The sequence below is a fragment of the Dufourea novaeangliae genome, unplaced genomic scaffold (assembly GCF_001272555.1).
Source record: "Dufourea novaeangliae isolate 0120121106 unplaced genomic scaffold, ASM127255v1 scaffold81, whole genome shotgun sequence".
NCBI classification, from domain to species: Eukaryota; Metazoa; Arthropoda; class Insecta; order Hymenoptera; family Halictidae; genus Dufourea; species Dufourea novaeangliae.
This window is the reverse complement of record NW_015373973.1, coordinates 921,903-943,365: the sequence shown is the minus strand read 5'-3', so window position 1 is coordinate 943,365 and position 21,463 is coordinate 921,903. Positions and strand designations below refer to the sequence as shown.

The 21,463-nt window shown below is 40.6% G+C and overlaps 2 protein-coding genes across 2 annotated transcripts in view; one reads left to right on the top strand and one right to left on the bottom strand.

Annotated features, from left to right (window-relative positions):
- Positions 1-1,732: 1,732 nt before the first annotated feature.
- LOC107186842 (elongation of very long chain fatty acids protein AAEL008004) lies at positions 1,733-5,455 on the top strand. Its single transcript, XM_015574788.1, has 7 exons — positions 1,733-1,941; positions 2,610-2,706; positions 3,433-3,623; positions 3,926-4,015; positions 4,110-4,166; positions 4,286-4,528; positions 4,623-5,455. The coding sequence occupies exons 2-7, from the start codon at positions 2,646-2,648 to the stop codon at positions 4,779-4,781; spliced, it is 801 nt and encodes a 266-aa protein (XP_015430274.1). The 5' UTR covers positions 1,733-1,941; positions 2,610-2,645; the 3' UTR covers positions 4,782-5,455.
- A 4,516-nt stretch (positions 5,456-9,971) lies between these two features.
- LOC107186856 (elongation of very long chain fatty acids protein AAEL008004-like) overlaps positions 9,972-21,463 on the bottom strand; it is a 55,576-nt gene continuing 44,084 nt past the window's right edge. Inside the window, exons 2-5 of the mRNA XM_015574805.1 lie at positions 11,100-11,207; positions 10,728-10,999; positions 10,422-10,605; positions 9,972-10,153 (exon numbers count right to left, since the gene is read on the bottom strand). Coding sequence (XP_015430291.1) covers positions 10,014-10,153; positions 10,422-10,605; positions 10,728-10,999; positions 11,100-11,207 — 704 coding nt within the window. The 3' untranslated portion in view covers positions 9,972-10,013. The remainder of the gene's footprint in view (positions 10,154-10,421; positions 10,606-10,727; positions 11,000-11,099; positions 11,208-21,463) is intronic.

The window sequence follows — 21,463 nt, the reverse complement described above, 5'->3', positions numbered from 1 at the left end:
AAAGTATTCCTCCGTACCAAGAACCTTGCTAATTAAGCGTTTGACGTAAATAAACTTAATTTGTGCCTCGAATTGCCATGTCTGAGTCAACATTGACGTTCTCCTAAGCTGTTAAGTTGGCATTTATAACTATTCGACCGACAGCATGGTTCGTATTGGATGGAAATATTGAACATTTTTTTTTGTTTTCGAATGGCCGCGAAATTATAAGATATATGGCGTCATTGTTTTACCTCTCTAAAGAGTTTAACGGGGCAAACATATTCGTTCGTGTTCGCCCGTGTTGAACCCGTCTCTTTATTCCGGTCAAACAAACCGTTCACGGATTTCGCAAATGTTCGTCGACTGCAACGGCGGTAAATATTCGGAAAGTTCTACGTTTTCGTCTTGATGTACTCGGGAGAACTGTCGCGCAAAGTTACAACTACCCCCGGGGAATGTAATTTTTTTTACCAACATCACACTCAATATCCACAATCTGTGGTATCTTGTCGTTTATAGCATTATAATTTCGTCTGACCTTAATTACGCCTTGTCGCGGCACCATTCAAAACCACATTCAACATTCTTGCAGTAAATTTGCACATTAATCAGGTAGCAACGATTCCTAGTAGCTGTGAAATTGAGCGCTCTTATTTAAAGTGTTACATATCCAATTTTCAAAGAAAAAAGTTAGCGAATATACCAGTTTCAGCTACATATATTCTTTTAGTATGTATTACGCCAACAAAAAACTTGTCCGCCAAATGTTGCATAAATACCATAAATAGACTATTTATAGTATCAGGCTATGACTATCAGTAAAAGCTACTAACAGTCTGGTTTTTGATTATACTTATTATAATAAGATTATTGAACATGTGTATATCAAATATATATATTTTCGCATTCAACACTATTTCTTCATTGTTTTTGTCATAAGTATTACTAAGTATCACTACCGTCATTGAAATATAAATTTAAATTTTCTACAGTCATACCCTTGACAAGTTAATACTTTCGAAAGTGGTACGAATCCAGTCATCGTTAACAAAAAACACTGTCCCACTTACAGAATATTTAAAAAATGGTCACATAATAGAATTAAACACGTCTGGAATCTTAAATGCGAAAACCAAGCGTATTAGTGTCTAACAATATTTTTCATTAGGTTAAAGTACAAAACATTAAATATCTCGAGACAAGGAAAACTGGAATTATACCGCTTAAAAGAAACGGCTTAAATGTCTCAATTTCATTAGATATTCGACCACTGAAGTTAGAAATTGGTTTTCACGTACACAATAAGATCCTTTTCAAGGAGGTGAATTTCATCATTGTTCACTCGACCGCAACCACAGGAGACTCGAATAGCAAACATAGATTATTAACTGGTCCAACATCTCAAATAAAACCCCGAAGAAATCGTCTTCGTTGGAAATGTCGATACGATTTACAATCTTTGGTCAAATACGCGAATCTACGTCAAGACCGGGACCTTCAGGTCGTAGGGTAGACAAATTATTTCTGCAATGACAGGTCTCGTTCATCGAAGTCTCCCGGTTCCGTCATTCCGCATCTTCTTCCCTTCCTCTTTCGCCGAGCTGCTGCCCCCCGTCGAGCAGACGGAAGTCACGACTTAACTACGAGCACGATTCCAACGGTGGTGGGGTCAGCCGTAAGAGATCTAGGTTTTGGTCCTCTTGGCCGCTACTTTCGTCGCCGGATGATCAGTTTTTGGTTGGCAGCTGCTCTTCCATCATCCTCTTCGGCTTCTCCTTGGATAACACCGTCTCCGAGGACTTCGGTGACCAGTCTAGAACTTGGTCGTGAAGGAGGCAGGATCTGACCCGGTAGTGAGTTTAACGTGGTAGAATAGGAGACAAGAAGATTTCCACCGGAGAACTTTGGATTTCGATCTGTTCTGTCGGAAATACTTCATGAGCTGTTCGCGGAAGTAAGGTAAGCTGCTCTGTATTACGTCCGATGACTTTCGTACTTGTGATCTTTAATTCTTCTTATTGATCTTAAATATTCTTGAGTTAAATTGGGCCTGAATTAAAATCGAATTAAGTTATTATAAGAGATATAATTAAGAATCAATCATTCACTTCGAGACACATTGATCTGAACAATGCACGAGGGTTAATTAATATTTATTTTAAGGTTATTATTGATAATTTGAAGCAGTCACAAGGTGTTACTTCTAAGTGGTTGTATCCACAATCGTACGTGATTCAAAAGAATTAATTTTACGTATATTGTTAATATGGAGGTTCTTTTAACACCGGTGTGGCAATGCACAGCCTTTAGTAAAACTTGTATGATATCGTGAAACCTTCACAATACGAATTAGCGTGCTGTCAAAGTAACTATTAGTACTTAACTTGCCACTCCAACTGCTTCGAAGAATATTTTTTCTACACCACATACTTCAGTTAAGCGACGAATCATTTGTTTCGTCGAGGTCGATTCACCGTGTATAGTTCCATTAATCTTGATTAGGTATCTGTAAAAGTTTCTCTTGGTCTCTGTATGCGTTATTGAACCGCGCGCTGATCTTTATCCTCCTTCATTGAAATAGGACGAAGATCAAATGTCGTATCGCTAAAAGAAAACGTAAATTTTAGGCTTTATTCAAACGAGAGATCACAGAACCGACCAACATGACGAGCCTAATTCGCCTGGTGGTCAGCAACTACAATGAAATCGAGGAGATCAACAAAGGTAATTGTGTTGAACGTCAGTACTTACTTAGTCAAAGAGCAGAATCTTGATGATGCGGATCGAATTTCTTCTTCACACTTCTCTACTGATTCGCACGAATACAGGGTTACCCTTCGTTAACAGTTACGATTCCTTTTTGGAGGATCTCTATGTACAATAATACCAATGATAGTTCATGGAAATTTTCCATGCTACCGTTGAGAGGATACAAATGACATATCGGTTACTCGCAAAAATATATTTTTAGTTCGCTTAAATTATGCAAGTCTGTTTATTAAATATTTATGTAATACTTAATTTTTTTTACTATTTGGTTCAAGGCAATAAGTATACGTTCTTCTATGCATAAATTAATATTAAATGCATGACGCTCACAGTTGAAAACGTGTCATATTTAAGAAATCATTCTATTCATTCGCTCGAATAGAGATTAATAATTTTAAAATTATTACCGTTAACAACTACAAATTCTATTCTTTAGTATAGCTAAGTAAGGCCGATGGTAATTTATGCAAATTCTCCATGTCATCGTTGAGAGAATACAATCGTTCTTCTGGTTACTTCCGAAAAAAATATTGTTTTTAGTTCAATTTAATTATGTAACCCTGTTTGTTAAGTATTTATATAACTCTGATTTTCTGTAAAATGTCTTCGAAACAGGTTTACGCACGTATAAATTAATATAATAGCGTGACGCACGTGAATTGAATAAATCTCACTTTTCAGAGATCATGGTGGAGTCCTGGCCTATGATGAGCTCGCCTGGACCAATGTTATGCATTGTGGGAACGTATTTAGCGTTCGTCTTAAAGATCGGGCCGAAAATGCTGGAGAACAGACCGGCCTACCAATTGAATGGGCCGTTGATCGCTTATAACGCCTTTCAAGTCATCTTCAGTATATGGTTGACGATTAGGGTAAATGGTCATTTACGAAGTACACGACATCGGACGAAAGCTTTCAGCATGTTGTGACAATCATACAGAATGCTACGAATCTATTTTATCAGGATATTATTATTTCAATACTGAATATTTTAGTAGTCAATGTACAATGTCGTGGAAGCTCAACAGAGACAGTTTCAGATTTCAAATTATTGTGTCTTCGGAAATGAAACATCTTATTTCGAAGTTTTTATGTTTTTTTTTCGCTATAATTGCAATTCTTCCGTTTCTAACTTGTAGTCTAAGACAGTTTCAGTGTTTTGTTTTGCCTTCAGGCATTGGACCCGAGCATAGTGCGAGTAATTCTGTCCCCCAAGTGCAACAATTCGAGCCGGTCTCTCACGGACATAGATGTACAAGCTACGGTGAGTCGATTACTTCGTAGAAAATGACACTTATAATTTTATTTCACTGGATGTTCTGCAAACGTATCAACGGAATTTTATTTTGTGTACACAGATATCTGCAACAGCCTGGTGGTACCATATTGCAAAGATGAGCGAACTTCTCGACACTGTGAGATTTTAATGATTATATTTTTACTTCAGCGAAGCTAATGTTTTCGAATGCAAATGATAGTTTGAGGAAATTAATCGAGTGACGAAGACCACTTAAAAGTATTTTTCGTTCCAAAGGTGTTCTTTGTGCTCCGGAAGAAGCAAAATCAGGTCAGCTTTTTGCACGTCTATCATCACACGATGACAGCGGTGTTCTCGTGGTGTTACGTTCGATTCTTGCCCGGTGAGCAGGGTGCTCTTCTTGGGCTACTCAACTCGTTCGTGCACATCATTATGTACGCGTATTATTTAATCGCGGCTCTTGGCCCACAATACAGGAAATACTTATGGTGGAAGAAGTACATCACCTGGATCCAGCTGGTAAATCAATCTTCCCTCGCATCTTTTAACGCGTTCACTTGCCAAACGACACCGATCGCATAAATATTAATTCTTGATAATTCCTTGTCGGCAGATTCAATTCATCATAATGCTTGGCTATCTGATGATGACACTTGCGATGGACTGCAAAGTGCCGAAGGCTCTCACTTATTTCTTCATGACGAACGTGATAATTTTCATTTACCTGTTCAGCGACTTCTACAGGAAAGCGTACAAGAAGAAAGAACTCTAATAACCGGCCGGTTTAACCGTAGCCGAACATCAACGCGATGTCACTGTCAATTGTCATTAGTATCACATTCGAGTGATCGATCGCCGATGGTGTAGAAGGAAATGGGATCAAAAGTAAATCGAACGAGAAAGGGTAACTCGACGAAGATGTGGTACGTGAAGGGACAATTATGGGTAGCAGGGAACACGATCGAAACGGTTAACGAACCCAATTAAGGAAACGGACCTAGTGTGATTCGAACGGAGAAAGAAGATTTCGTGAAGAGTGTGGTAACTTTCTCCTCTGGAATCGAGGCCAATAGGTCCATAGGCGTGATCCGTTGTTCAAAGAGACGCCGAGGAAGAAGAGATCGATGCCTGTGAAAAAAGGACGCTGCGGAGCGTTGACCAAACCCAAATCCCCCGGAGGCTCTTGCTGTCGGGCCAAGTGGGTTTACGACCCAAAAAGAAGCCAGAGTGGAGGGGGAAGTACCCCACTCGGGAATTACCACGCGCCACTGAACAAACGGTAACTGCTTTTTATACATGGGACAGCAGACTCTAGGTTACCTGTCGCCTCGACACCGGCCGAAAGTCTGAATAACGTGACTGTTGATAAAGAACCCGCTTCACAGGATTGTTCTTAACCTTTTCCTTCGTTCGATTGGACGTGTTGCCGAACTGATGATAGCAATATCTTTTTTTTTTTTCGTATTCGATTTCGTTTTCGATGGTATCGCTGTAGAGTAATTACCGCGTGTATACAGTCTTGAACGATTCTTTTAGCTGACTAACCGGAAGATGGATTGAATTTAATCTATACATTGAAATTTTCTGTGAGTAACAGCTGATATTTTTTCAATACAAGATTTAAATGATACGATGTTTCATGTACCATTGATTAGTGAACTCAGGTTTGGAAGTTTTATAAGAAAAATCGTTGCCAAGCCTCGAAGTTGCAATCACCTATGTAAGAATCACTCTCCGACATTGTACATGCCATTATTTTGCTCTTCTGGTCTCGGGACAACGTCGAGACACTCGAACAAAGGAAACCTCCATTGGAGCTAGTTTTTTCTCATTTACCCAGAGAGTTTGCTATATCGAAACTGATAAGGTCTTTTGTAAGATTTCTAATTAGAATCTCAGTAGAATTGTGCTATATAATGTATAGTGGTGGTACCATATTTTTGTAAGAATTTCTTTTACACCTAAAATGGCATCGATAAGATAGCGTATATTTAAGGAATCGTAGACACATCCTGAACCGATCACGTACTTTATCAAAGATGTCTGTGTAGTATTTAAAAGTAGTTTTATCGTGAATGATGTTTTATGTTTCTGCAATAGACACAAAGAAGCAGAGAGAATATTCCCATATATCGTATGTAGTCCCATTTTGCGTACCGGAGTTACGGAGTATAATCGACTCAGGCTGTGTCAACTAAAATCGGCCTCCACTCGATCGATCTCGTCGATTCGCTCGAAAATTTCGTTGTTTCTGTACAATGATACTGTTTATGCAGCTTCTCCCTCTTTTTCGAGCGACTCGACGAATGTCTGTCTGGGATAACGCATCTGTCACGATTGACGGTAGATAAAGGAAAAAAAAGTCTTACCGTCTTCCGTGACACTTGTGAATAATTTACATATTTATAATTAACGAAACACAGTTAACATATGTAAATACATCAAAATACTGTTATTTATTGAAATGTTTACCGGTGTATTAAAGAATTTGTTGTTTTGTATTTCCCTTCAAATTCCTCTTTTCTCAAGGGTCTGGTAAGGACCTAACGGTATCATTAAAAAAATTACACTCAAGTTGCGGGGATACAATTTTTTAACGTTTTTAAATGGGACAATTGAATCAATCATAATGTTTCCACATAGCATTTCACTTTTAGCGGTTCTGTAAAATATAACCGGTGGCACAAATTCTGCTTTCGGTCTTTCCTCCGATGAACTACAGACTTTCGGTCTAGTAACGACGTCAGTAGCTGTTTAACGCGTCGAAAATAATCAGCCGCGAACGCAACTGCGTTCCGTTATTCCCTGATGAAAACCGTTGAAAAAAGGTGGGCCACACTGAACGCACATATGAACATATAAGTTGCTTTCATTTGCAATTACAATATCAAGCCCTCTTTCAGCTGGCTGTCCAGTTAGCGGATCTCTAAAAAGTTCGACAAACCGTACGAAAAATCGGTAGTAGTTTTGACGCATCAGTATCTCTTTTTTTGGAATTTCACACTACTCGCAGTACAGAATCGTTCTTAAACAGCGCTGCTGAATAGTGCTGGTAAAAAGAGAGAAACAGTTGGAACACTCGACATCTGGACGACCATGTACGAGAGCTTAGGGTCAAAAAATCCGGACACTGCAACATCCCAGGATGGGGAGAGTTTTTTTTTTAAATTGTTTCAGTACCCACTCGTGTGCGGATCAAAGAAATATGACTAAGGTTTGCAGAAGAAGACAACGTGACACATGGTTAATTGCAGATAATTAACGTGTACCCACGACTTGTGGTACATCTTCGGATTTCTTTCCATTTCTATCGAATCGCCGACTTATTTTATGACATGAAAATTTTTTTATTAATTCCACCTATTTTATGGTAATCCGTAGGTTGTATAATACGTGTTCTTAATATCGTATTTCAATATACGTACTTTTATTCTACGTTACGTTATACATATTTGATATGATACAAAAAAAGATCCTGCTGTATAAAATCATACCTTCGACGATTTTTATGAAGAAAGGGTTCGTTCACGAGGCTGTGCCATTGAACAAGAAAAATCTATTACTATTTACATACCATGGTTCGTTGTTCCATGAGCAAAATGATGGAGCGCGCGGATGTTTACACGTTAAAGTGTAGATGCGAAATGGTAACAGCGAAACTAAACTTGTTCTCAAGAAAATTCTTCACAATTTCCTTTCATTTGGTACATATCAATTCCTATTGGATTCGTGTCAGATTTCACAGAACTCATCTTCGACTTCGATATCAAAATTAAGAAAAATCAAACCATTTCGCGAATGCAATCTCTTTGGGGAATCGAGTTGAAAGCGCGGACGAATTACCGCGGCAAGGATTCCGTCGAACAGTTCACGGTCGAAGCAAGCTTAAAGCCATATATTCTTTGGACTTAATTATTACCGTTCGTTCTCGCTAATGCTAACATATCTTAATTACAATGGATACTCTGCACTCGGTCTTACCGCCGATGAAAATTCGGCCCGACAACGACGCCAGCAGCCGTTTAACGAGTCAAACATAATCGACGTAACCGTGTTCCGATATTCCTGAATGAAAATTGTTAAAAAAAGGTGAATAGCACTGTGCCGCGCGCGTACTGCACGCATTTGTTCATGCAAATTGCATTCATTTGCAATTATAATATCGAGCTCTCTTCCAGATGTGTGTCCAGTTAGCAAATCTCTAAAAAGTTCGGCAAACCGTCCGAAAAACAGGTAGCAGCTCGGACGCAACAGTGTCTCTCTTTCTTTTCAAAATTTCGCGCTACACACGATATTGAATCGATCTTAAACAGCGCTGCTGAATAATACTCGCGAAAAGAGAGAAACAGTTGCAACACTCGACACATGGACGACCATGAACGAGAATTTAGGATCAAGAAATTCGGACGCTGCAACACCCGAGGCAAGGAGAGTTTCTCTTTGAAATTGTTTCAATATCCTTTGGCGTACAGATGAAAAGAAAAATGGTCAAAGTTCGGCATGTTCTACGGTCTCGGATGATTACAGAAGGCAATGTGACTCATTGTTAATTGCAGATAATTAACGTGTACCCACGACTTCTTGTACATCTTCGGATTTCTTTCTATTTCTGTCAAATCTTAACCGCTGGATCTACAGCGTACGCGTCCAACGATTCTGTGTAAACGTTATCATTAGCATCGACGTCTCTATGTAGACTTTTTCGCTGGAAGTTTATGAAAACTTGACCTTGAATCAACTGCGAGAACTTTGCAACATTATAGAAGTTCAAGCTTACCGTCGTAGTCGTCGCAAAGACCGAGATGCCGTCTACACTTCAGGAAATTGAAAGAATTCCAGGCTCCTGAGTTGCTCTTATCAATAATGATATCCAGGATTCGTTACTTTCAAACTCAGCGCGTCTTTGTTATCTCCTCGTTAAACTAACAATATGTACTTTATCGCTGAGAATTTTACAGTTTCTACCTACACTTACTCGGAGATAACAAAGACGGTTGTAGTTCGACGAGATATTCGCGAATCCGTAGGTGGTATAGTACGAGTTATCAGATTCTTATCTATCGTCTACCCTACGTTAAGAAAAGTATTTCGATGAAAGTCACACCCTCGTCGCTTCTTGTTTCTGGTTACGTTCTCCCAGGATGTCTTCCCACGCCACGGATCTACAATCTTAAACAGCTAAGATGTCTAATTGACGCGTGAGTCGAGGACACAGTCGATGACGGTCTACCGAAGAAAAGCGGCAGTTGTTAATCTCGGTTCATGATCTTTCTCCTCGTCGTCGTGAAAATCTGATTTCGTTGATTCGACTTTCCTGAGTCGGTCGACAACTAGGACGACCTAGAGAACCGATCATGAATTCAATATCCTGAACGTGGAACTGTCGAAAGGCGTATTGCCGATCGTTCGTGTTCTGTGATTGAGTACGGATGCCACGAGGTTTGAAGCCCGAGGAATTGAGCGAAAATGCAGCCACGACTCGCAAACATCCTGGTCGGTTTTCATCCCTGTCTTGGCATTCCCTTCGTATCCCGGACTAATCGGTTTTTCCTTTTCCATTCTGTAGCTTTCCATTCGCTGCTTTCTTCGCGACGCCATTCTCTGTTTTCTTCGCAACGCCGTTCTCTGATTTTTTCGCAAAGCCATTTTCTGACTTTTTCGCGACGCCATTCTCTTTGGCTTCCAGCATTCTGACACCCTTTTTGGCAGATTCGTACGCCTGGTTGTAGAAGTCGGCGAACAGGAAGTAGAAGAACATCGCGTTCGGGAGAATTAGAATCAGCGACCATCTTGGATAATCGCAGTCGTAGAAGAGTAATTGGCAGCTGTGTAAGAACGCCAGGCAGAATTGACCCTGTTGAACGAGAGACGATATTTCTTCATTGTTCCAACAAATATTTTGGTAAATTGTATTCAACAGACACGAGAGCCTAAGAAAAGTACTAGAATCTTCTAATTCTTTTTAAAAATCTTGACAATCAAATAAAAATGTTAAGAGACACATTTATATTATTTCTGTGAATCGTACCATTTGAAGAGTCGTGATGTACTTCTTCCACCAAAGGTATTTCTGGTACTGAGGTAACAGTGCAGCTAGCAGATAGTACGTGTACATGATTATGTGCACGAAACTATTGATAACACCTTCAACACACGAATACATCGGTCAGTCGATATCACTTATTGAAATGAACTAAAGAATGCATAATACGTGGGATCGAGATCATTCACTTTAGACAATTTATAGGAAGTTAAATCAAAACGTAGGCTTTAAGATCAGAAAGCACGCGGAATTTCGGGATCAGAGGCATTCTTAGGTACGAATTGATTTTAGTGTTAAACAACTATGTACATTCTTCCCCGAAAATAGAATCCCACGGATTAATGGGCTGAAACGTGAGTGTTTAGGAACCTATGAAGGTGCCGTGACCACCAGGGTAATACTTTGTCGCTCCCCACGAAATCATGGGCATTACGGTATGATGGTACAGATGGAGGAACGTGATTTGGCTCTCTTTCTTCCGGAGAACGAAGAACACCGTGTCCAACAGTTCCGAGATCTTGGCTAGGAAGTAAACGTAAACACCTCTGGCGACCTGTAACGCGAATCTAATTTACTCGAGATGTAACAGACCGTCGAACCAGAATAGCTAGGCTTTGTTCAGCCTGTACGAAAGGGACGCATAGGTCTACGATAAATTCAGAGAAATAAACTTACCCTCATAGCTTCCGGCGTGTAAGAGAAGTCGACGGGCTGACACTTCCAACTATACTTTCTAAGCCAGGCCCCGTCCAGACCCTCGTAGAACAGCCAGCAGCTGAGGAGGACCTGTAGGAAGTTGTATACCACGAGAATATTCTTCAGATTGTACGGTTTTCTGTGCTGCATTTGCCTCGGGCCCCATGATAGACAGAAGTACAGGTAACCGAAAATAATAGTGAGACCAGGTACGGGCGACGGTATCAGGAACCAGTCTTTCGTCCGCGGATCTGAGGAACAATCGAGGCACAATCGTGAAAATCGAAAGAGGGAAGAGAATACATTGAATAGAGTCTCATGGATACCAAAAGTGTGAATAATTCAACTCACCGGAGAGATCGTGGAAGATGTAGTCGTAGAATCGGACTACTGAGTTGTTATAGATGTTAGACATCCCGTCGCCCGAAAGTACAACGCTGGCGTTCATTGGGGAGTCAACTGGAACAAGAGATAACGCTCTGGATTCTGAAGAATACTTTGGACAGGTTCGTTTTAATGTTTAAAGGGTAGAGCTTAATTAACTTAAAATTTAAGGACTTACTGTACTTGCATGTACACTCCTGTTCATAAGTGACCGGATATCTACTTATGATATTAAACGTCGAATGAAAAAGAATTAAAAAGAAACAATCAAAGCAATCAAGTGTCTGGATATCCATAATTAGTATCCTTAACGAACCTTGAAATGATTTGACGTGTCGATACAACAGAATCTCGTCTGGTCAGATTTCTAGGATTGTTTCTAGGATCAATAACGAAAGTCACGAAAATTCCAAGTGGTATTGCAAAAAACATTTATATTTAATCAGTTTAAAACGCCGAGGTTTCTGTCGCATGGAAATGTAGCTTAAGGTGAACAATTAATGATCTCGTGGAAATGGCAACCAAGTTCTGTTTTCCCGAGCGATTAGTTAATTCCGGTGTGCCTGGTTTCGCAAGGACCGGGATCGACGCGATTGCTCAAATCTACATTCCTCGCTGAAATCTACGTATGAACCGGTTCCGAATCCACAACGTATTCTATGCGATACAGGACGAAAAACAAGTGGAAAAACGACCGCGGTACTTTTAGTTTTACAGCTTTTAATGACAGCGTTTAGACAGCTTGCTCAGTGGCAATCTTATCCCCTTTCGAAGAATCTTTCCTAACCTCTGTTTAAATACCTCTATGTTACCCGTCAGTATCGATATTTAATTTCTGCACGAACAAGTCACATGGACGACAAAAATGTCATATTACTATTAAACACTACTAAGTGGTGTCCATTTACCCATTTGCCCATTGCGAACAGGTTTGGCTAAGATGTTTGTCATTTTCGTCTACCATTCATTACATTTGGTGAGCCATGAATGAATCAAATCGCTACTCGTTACAATTTATTTTAATTCTACAACGTTTAATCTCGTTTACGCTGTAAAAACCATTCAGGGAATTTCAGACACTAGCTCCTGCTATTATTCTTCCTAGAATTTGTTTTCCTGTAAATTTATATTTATCGTGGCGTATGCCTGTTTTAAAAGTAGAACCAATGGTACCACCAAACTATTTACCAGCCATTCACCTCTCATGAACCTAATAGACACGTTCAAATGATCCCACGTGTAGTTATCGATAGTACCAGCCATTCAGCAGCAGTTGTTATGCGAAACCGCTGAATAGTCGATTCAAAACAGCGAAACTGTATTCGACGTTTACTTTACGACAGGTCGTAAAGTTATGACGAACGTTTCCTCTCGAAGTAACTGGAACAGAACATCCAAACAGCCGAGCTATCCAGCTAGAAATTGCGACACCAAAGGTGTCGCGAGCAAGGACAATTCGCGAACATTGGCCTGCTCGTTTCGTTGTTACGAACGATCATAAAAGTCAAACGTCTTGTTATCGGTTACGTCACGATTACGTTAAAATTCCGTCGACGGAAAAAGGGTCCTTGAGTCGCGAAAGTATCGATCCGCTAGCCTGGCTTCGTAGAGAACGGTAACCAGTCGGAATTTTCACCGCGGTGTAGGAGAAAAGAAAGAAAAAAAAGTGGAGAACTGGTGATTACGGTGATCGATAATCGTCCACGTAAAGGATCAACGACTACCCGATACGAAACCTTTTATTAGAGGAGTCAACCGAGCATCCTGAAATTGTCTTCTCTGCAAGAGAATTGATTGGAATATACCGTTCCCTACGAGTCACAGTCGGAAAGCGTAGTTGGAACACGAGACTTCTTCATTTTTCCATCGATTTATAATTTCCGCCGTACGCGTTTTCATTAACCTGAATTTCTCCCTTTTTCTTTCGGGCATGTAACCACGTACCGTTCAATTATATGTTGCAATATCCTCCTAGCACTGTTTATTAACGAAGCGTGCTACTTTGTTACTTAGGCAGCGTGTCGCTGGTTTTTTTTGACACTTTTGTAACGAGCCTATCTGCGTAGAACGCGCGCGGTGACGAGAGCGGCTTTGAGCCGTCTAATTTGTGGCGTGCAGTTTCGCGGACAATCCTCGCGTTTTTGTTTTTTAAATATTCCACCTCTATTACACATCAATTCAACGAATTCTATGATGCAGTGCACGCTATCCGGATCGCTATTAATGGGTCTGGAAGCTGAACTTTCAACTGCTTCTCGTCTTTCAATATTTCGTCTTCATTTTGTATTTTGGCTTCAGTCATTTAATTCCATTTCATTCATTAAATTTATCAATACCCTGCAACAGCTGGGAATCACAAGTTCACACGGCGTGTCCTCGATCCTCCTATCATCTCTCCGCGCGATACCTGTGATTAGCTCGGAGAAATCGCAATCGCCCGACGTCGACTTCGTAGTACACATAGAATAAAGGAGATACCAGGGGTCAACCACGCGCAATCTCTTCGCTCGTTTCCTTCTCGTGTTCATCCCGACATCGTGAAGTGAACGGCGTTTCGAATACGTATGGGACAACCGCTGACAAATTCCCATCGCGGGGACATGGATCGTACACGATTTACCCTCCAAACCGCAACAAGTGTCTTTTTTATATGCAGTGTATCCCAGTTATGAAAAATAACGTTCCTTCCACTTGCGAATCCCGTCTATCCGACATTTGTATGTCGTTGTACCTGTCCCAAGGCATATAGACGAGAGCGTATAAATCCAATCGGCGGATGGTCTTGGATCTAAGCCCGGAGCGACAGTTACGTGTCATTTATAGCTTGATCATACGAACGCTATCTTCTCCGGTAACTAACCGCGTAACTTGTTAGATCAATTAGGAATGAGAGACACATCGATAATCCCAGGATGATAGATCTCCAGCGACAAACTTTCGCGACTACAACGGAAGATAGAATGTGTTCTAGCCGAGTCGTCGGCGATCGAATCCGCAAAAACCAGTATACCTAACTGCCTCGTGTCCGTCACGACAATTAGTTGCGATTGCAAGCGGCCACGGTTAACCGTGTCGAAACGGGAAGATAGGTTCGCTATAAACTAATACACGTATGTACAGGTAGATATCTATTTTCGAGTAACCGGCATGTGATCACTAAGAATCGCGATTCCGAATATTATCGTTTTATTCAAATAGATACAAATGGCATAGCTGTTGGATAAAATCGGTGCAAGTTGTGGATAAATCGACAAAACGACTATTTTCCTCCTGATATAATTAGGTTTTTGCAGTTTTGAACTTTTATCACTGGAACGGCAATGTGCACCGCGTGAATGCACCATCGCGATACAACTCACCGACTAGTTTCTGTGTCACGTCGATTCGGGGAGCCTCGATACCGGTTCCCTAACGACGCGCAACCTTTGCCTGCGAGTGGGGTCGACCGATTAGGAACGACGCGCTTTCGTTCTGCATTACCCGGCCCCCCCTTCGATAAAACGACAATGCTCATTAGACTCGTGATATTCTTGCAGAAAAGCTACATTGCTCGATGAATTCCGATGTCGAAAACGATAAAAAAAATTATCGATAATCTCTCGATGTTACCAATAAGATGAATAAAGATAAGAATTGTAACAGGAGGATAAGTACTTTGCCCTGTCTGCATAGAAAGATGTATAAATCCCTGTCGAATGGAAAGGGTCAACGTCACTTCCAAATGATCATCAATATAACTGATTCCAAAGGTCACTTGTCTTCTCTGGATACAAATGAAAAAGAAAATGGCGAGGGAATCGATTAAACGCCACGAAGCATATTTTCATACGAACTGACCATTCTAGTAAATGTGCCTTCTTCGTATCTGTTACCAAATATTGAAAATTGATTTAATTATTAATTCATTATTGTACCTGAATTTACATGTATGTAAGAGAACCGAGCTGGAATCTCGGTTTCTGTACTCATTCCGTCGACATCGATTCACGGCTCGAATAAAGAAAGCCATCAGGAGTGAATCGTTTCCTTCGTTATAACGGAATCGGTATAGTTACGCTTCGTAAATTCGCGGTCGCCAAGCCAAAGAGCGCGAAATGAAAACGTGTGTAACCGCGACGGTCGGCTTCACCTTTCTCTCGCTATCGCAGCTCGAACTGTGTCAATCCCGAATCAGCTGACTCGCCGTGATACCGAACCCAATAAATTTCTATCTTACGTTCGATCATCGCACATCACGCGCGAATCTATAAATTTGTTGACAATTCAAATGATCAATGGTACCATTTCGCGTGCATCGGAAGGATAAAAGACGACAGTCGCAACTTTAACCTGAACCTCGGCTTGTGAAAACAACCTCGCTCTAAGCCCCTTTCATTATCATTCTACCTGAAAGTACAAACATTAAACTTCAAAAAAATGATTCCGCAACGTTTTTCGCAAAATCCCTGCAATTAAGATATGCTTCACTGTTACGGAAATATTGATGATCTTAGAGGAGATTATCATAACACAGCTGTAATTTATCGACTTCTAATTCCAAGTTGAAAAGATTCTGACCTACATACAGATGGATCGTGGACACATTAGCATCGATTCATTTTCTGTAAGACTCAATAGTTAATAAAGGTTCTTAAAAGCACCATATTTTCTGACTTCGTGCATGATCATTGGATATTTTAGAGACGCAATTTTTGCGATAGTCGCGGCGGTTGCGTTTTTTTTCTGCTTTGCCTAGGACGCCACAGGAATTTAGATCACGTAAAAAAATCGTTTACCTTTCTACTCCGAGATCAGGACGTTTTACAACCTGCCCGCGATTTATCTTTACAAGTAATTTCGTAACGTTGCTTGACGTACAAAATTGCAGCGATTCGGCAAAACGACTCGTTGCAGTTCCACGATAATGAATGTGTTCTAAAGAGTTGCGGCAATCCGCATTAAGGGCATTCCGAAAAATGATCCCTCGTGCGTCGCTGATTGTTGTTCGCCACGGTAGAAACGTTTTTAGAGATTTATCCACGATATATACATCATTCCCGCGACAGATGGCCTTCGTTACGTCCCGGCTGAGGAGATCGCGATCGAACGTTCGCATGACAATTACGATCTCCCGTATGACCTCCGCCCGTTTACTTTCATGCACGAGTCATCTCAAAACAAACGAGCCCACGCGGACAGACTCGTAACGCGGCAGCCAAAGTAAACAAGAAGAACTACCGTCTTCCGACTACCTGTTCGCGTTCGTCAATCGTGACTATAAATTACCCGTTGCACCGGGCACGATGTAATGGATATTACGTAATGAACGGTACGGATTGTTCTCCTACATTGTGAAAATGATTCAAGGTACATATAAGGATCATTCCACGCGAAATCGGAATACTTTTTGGAGTACCATTTCGGATTTTGTTCAAATTTTGATATGTTGTAGTCTTTAGCGATATATAAACTTATCTCGAAGGATTTTTGAAAATTTAATTTGATAGTGAACACGTCGTTCTTGGAGGGATGTGTGCTTGCCACGCTTTCTTCTTGCCGGCCATTTCCCCGTGTCGCTCGTAGGTTCACGTGCGAGAGAGCTCCGATCACGCGATCGCGTGAGCACGCCAATAGCGGATCCATTGATGACAATGACAGTGAGCTATGTAAATACCCGCACGATCTACTACCAACGGTTCGCGAAATCCGGCGCGTTACGCAACGATCCGGTATCGGTGGCAATTGATGGCCACCTCGTCGAGTATGATCGATGCTCGAGAAAGTAGAAAGGAAGAAAATGCACACACTGTACTTGGATTCAGATTTACCCACCTGTCACCCCTTCGGAGGATATGCTTAAACGGCTCGATTTATTACGATCAAGTGTCATGAACGATATGTTAAAATCATAAAGATTTATTACCATCGAATTCACGATTCCTTGATTGAATTGACGCAAACGCATCGGAAAGTAGAAGCAAATATTTGCGCGTTTGGTTAAAGCTAATGGCACATTCTAGATTTCTTTGGTTCCATTACGAGATTGTATAATCTAACTTTCTTTCAGAGATCTATTCCTGCTTTGCGGTTACGAGCACGTACGTGCAACATAGGAATACAGTGGAGATAGAGCTGATGCTCGACCGAACTACTGCTTCTGTGCGGATAAAGTTTATGTCTATCGTCCGCCAGGTGATCTCCAAAATTCGAAAATTCAAATTATTCGTAACAATACAACCATTATCGTAATCGATTACGACTTTTATTTCCCCTATTCTGTACCGTGAACTTTGCAAAAAACCCGTGCTCCACTCTTCTAGATTGTTTTTGCGGTGTTCACAGACAAACCTGGCCACTGGTGGTCTTTAGCGTCGAGCAGACCTTGACGATCGTGGATTTCAGCGATTTCACGTCCCAGTTACTTTTTCTGGGTGACGTGTGCGGGGAATGTCCGTCAAAATGTGTAGCCGCAAGAATCAGTCGGTCGATGGGAATTACTCAGGAAAATTCGAAAAAATAAAATCTGCCGGGTCACGATAAAATCTGGCGCAAGTAATTTCTGGGGAATTTCTTCGAATAGAAAAATACTAGCGTAGCAAGGTCTCCCGTTAACGTGGATCGCCGGTTTTGTTCCCGCTTTCGCGCTCTTTCACTGTTCTTCGAACGCTCACTCGATCATTACGTTCACCGACGCAGAAGTGAAATTTTCTAGCTGATTTATGCATATCCCCTCTGGAACGGTTAACGCAACGACTCGATCGACGGGAACACGGTAAACCGTGCAACCGATTTTTCTTTCGCAGCTAATGACCCAGGTAATGAACTTCTGTTTGATGTCTCTTTAAGCGTTCGAGCAATTTAAGACACAGCTAATCACTTCCAGGGCCACGTTCAAATTGGAAAAACAGGTGGAATTGAAAAGAATTGGAACTCTGAACAAATTGAGATGGAAATTTTTGATCATAATTGATTACTTCGAGGTCCTTGAACTTTATGGAGTACAAGGGAATTTATGTTATCAGGATCGATTGAATTGTTTCGGTTTCGGTATTCTTCGTTGTATTGGATTCGATAATGATTTTTAACTTTATGCAGCATAGGTGTTGTGATTATTAAATTTAATTACTGTATTACCTAGTTCGTAGACGTTAGTTTACTTCAAAATACATTCGAGATTCTTCTAAGAAGTATTGAAATTCTGTATGCAAGCCTGCTCGTGACATTCGCGAAACCTCTTCTTGGAAGCTGAACCCTCATCGGTCATCGTGTGGTTAGGATTAATTTTCTGTTAGCGATCCTTCATACCTTAGTCATCTGGACTTCGTATTTTCTTAGTCGCCGACCACGCGGTTCGGAACACACTTTCTCACTTATGCACTAGGATAATTCGCCTAGACTGTAAATTATAAACACTGCCAGCCTGACACTAATCAACTTCGAACTATCTCATGCTGCTTTGATGTTTCGGGAAATGTAAATAAAAATGTTGACTTCGTATACTAGTACAGAGTTACTTAATTAGTAGTGTCTTAGCAAGGCACACTCAATATCACGATACAGGAAGTTGATGGAAAATTATAGTAAAAACGATGGAATTACGTTTGCGTAACCATAATATTACCATTAGCATTGACAAATGCGAAAGGGAAAAGCAATATTCTTCTTTTCAACTGCAATTGCAAATTTTCAATGGAAGATAAAGCTAACAAAATTGTCGAAATATTGTCCTTTCTTTCGACAAAACTGATATTAATCAACTACTTAAACCTTAAAGTATTAATAGACTCATTTCGACCATCTCAGCTTCGATACTTGTCACTCCTATCACCAATGACTGTTATTAGGTTATTTAACGAAACTCTTGCAAATAAAAACGCTCGAATTTATTTGTACATTAACCGACACAACCGCAGGGGAAAGAATGCACGTCAATATAGTAGTTGAAAGATCTGCATTGCAATTCAAATCGTTTTATGTGTTTCCTGTAATTATACACCCGAAAGCAGATCGGAGGGAGAAACCATTAATGAATAATTATCTTTTTTATGGTTGGGGATCGCCGTGAATGCGTCGCATTTCTCGCATTAAGTCAATCGTAATCCAGGCGACATTTTCCGGTTATCTAATTTTATTCGGACCATTTCGCGTATTTCATTCGCGTATTTTATTTCTTTCGCTCCTTTCGCAACTGATGAGGATATAAACAAAGATCTGGTTAAGTAACCTTGAAGTAAAACGTCTTGGGAGACGGAGTTCGTTTAAGAATCCCCGTGACTCAATGAATCCTCGGAGCTGGACGAAACGCGGAACCAGTCGCCTCGATTTTCGTTCTCTGACAATGGAAAAGTTTCGTCGTTCACGAAAAAAAGAAAACGAATGTGACCCGCGGGCAGTTTAGCTCGGATCAAAGCAAAACAATCGACAAGAATGCAATCAATGCAAAGAAATATTGAAACGCAGAATCCTGTCAAATAATGTGTCCATCAAATGCAACGTAATTGGAATGTTTGCGTTTTAAATTAATAGTGTTCTCACTGGATGATCTTACGTCCATTGTATACTTGAATAATGTTTCAAATAATGCAAATGTTATTTGACTAGTTTTGTGCACTTATCCTTAATGAACATTCCGAATATAAGCAGATAAAAAGGAATACATCTTCTGTCATCTAAAGACCTTATTTTTATACAGGGTGTCGTGTAATAGGTGGTACAACCGGGTAGGTTATACCACTTAATTTCACAAATTCTTACATTACATAGTACTACAGATGGTATGTACATTACATTCGACCAGGTACTTCCTTGTGACCCGCCATGAAGCACAATTACAAACAGTACTTATCGAGGAATTAATTCGTTTCTGGGATTAAAAGTCATAAGAGAAACGCGGGTGGAGTCGCGAAAACGAATAGGAAAATTAAAATGGCGTGTGGACGCCGAGGGAGCACCGACCTTTCCTAACGTGCTCTTGCACTTTCACGCTTACATAATTCTCCAGGCGTTTCCTGCGCGGTCCGCGGGCGACCTTGATGCATACAGGTACAAACAATAGATTGTCGCTTCTTTTTTTTATCTCTTTTCTCTCTCAACAGCTACACTTATAACATCCTCCGAATGAAGCTTCCAACTCACTGACGGGACACCCGACGAAATCGAAAGTCACTCTTTCATACTGTGGCGGACTGGCAGACCAGGTGGTAACTCCAGTTGCGAACCGACAGCCTGCGCGTTTCCGGTCAAAAGACGCGGAAATTCTTGCGGGTGATCATAGTTTAGTGCCGGCTAGAACAGCATTCGCCGACGAAGAGAACGTAATCGAGATCGAGAGACAGGCGGAACTGACCGTTACCGAATGGATCGAGTCGTTACGAACGAGTTATTTTAGTCTCGTGAGAGATGTCTTTCAATCCTTCGGGAGTTGTTTTAACCATTTACTTGGTCGTATGTCTGCTCTCAGCCATCAAAGCAAGAAAACAATTTTGATTTTCTCGTTGCCTCGTACTAAAGAAAATATATTCAATCGAAACAATAAAACAACGCAACAATATCGTTCGATCACTATGGAATATCTTTTAGAGATAATATTTTTTATTTAACCGTCGCATCGGTCTGCTTCCAAAATATAATAGATGTATACCGACCAGTCGGGTGTACCCATGTCTCAGCGCGCTACGACCGCAAAAGGTTAAAGAAAGAGAGAAAACGAATGAGGAATAGAAACTTCGTTACTTTGTTACTCGATAATCGTGTGTTCGTTAAGCAAATAAATTCATAACGTGCTACTCAATGAATCTTATGTGCGAAACTTCATTGTCGAGGGAATCAATTTGATATATTTCGTAAAGTATGGGTACGGTACTTTCGAACATGGTTTACGTAACTCGCAAGTTATTACATGCTACTTTCACTTCTTAACATTGAACAAAATATTTTCAGTGCCCGTGGTTATCTGATTTCTTTTGCAGTTTATTATCTTTACGCTCTGACGAAAGTAAACAGATAATGGCATTGCACTAATGTGTTCACGGTCAATGTAGAAGTTAATATAAATATAAATAAAGAACCGTATGGTAGCATAACGTAGATTAATGATGTTGGTAAAATTCTTATTGTTTTAGACCTTGATCATTGATGCGGATAACTTCAAAACAAGAGAAACGTAAGGGCATTTCACCTGATGCAAACCAGGAAATCTCGATACTCGTGATGAGGGTATTCTGAAGTTGATTTCACGGTTGCTGACCGAAACATATTGGAAGGTTTGTTATCACTTACTAGACAGGGTGCTACGCCTATGGCGTGCTTGAAGCAGGTGAAACGAAATTGCGAACGTACAGCTCGCAATTGGA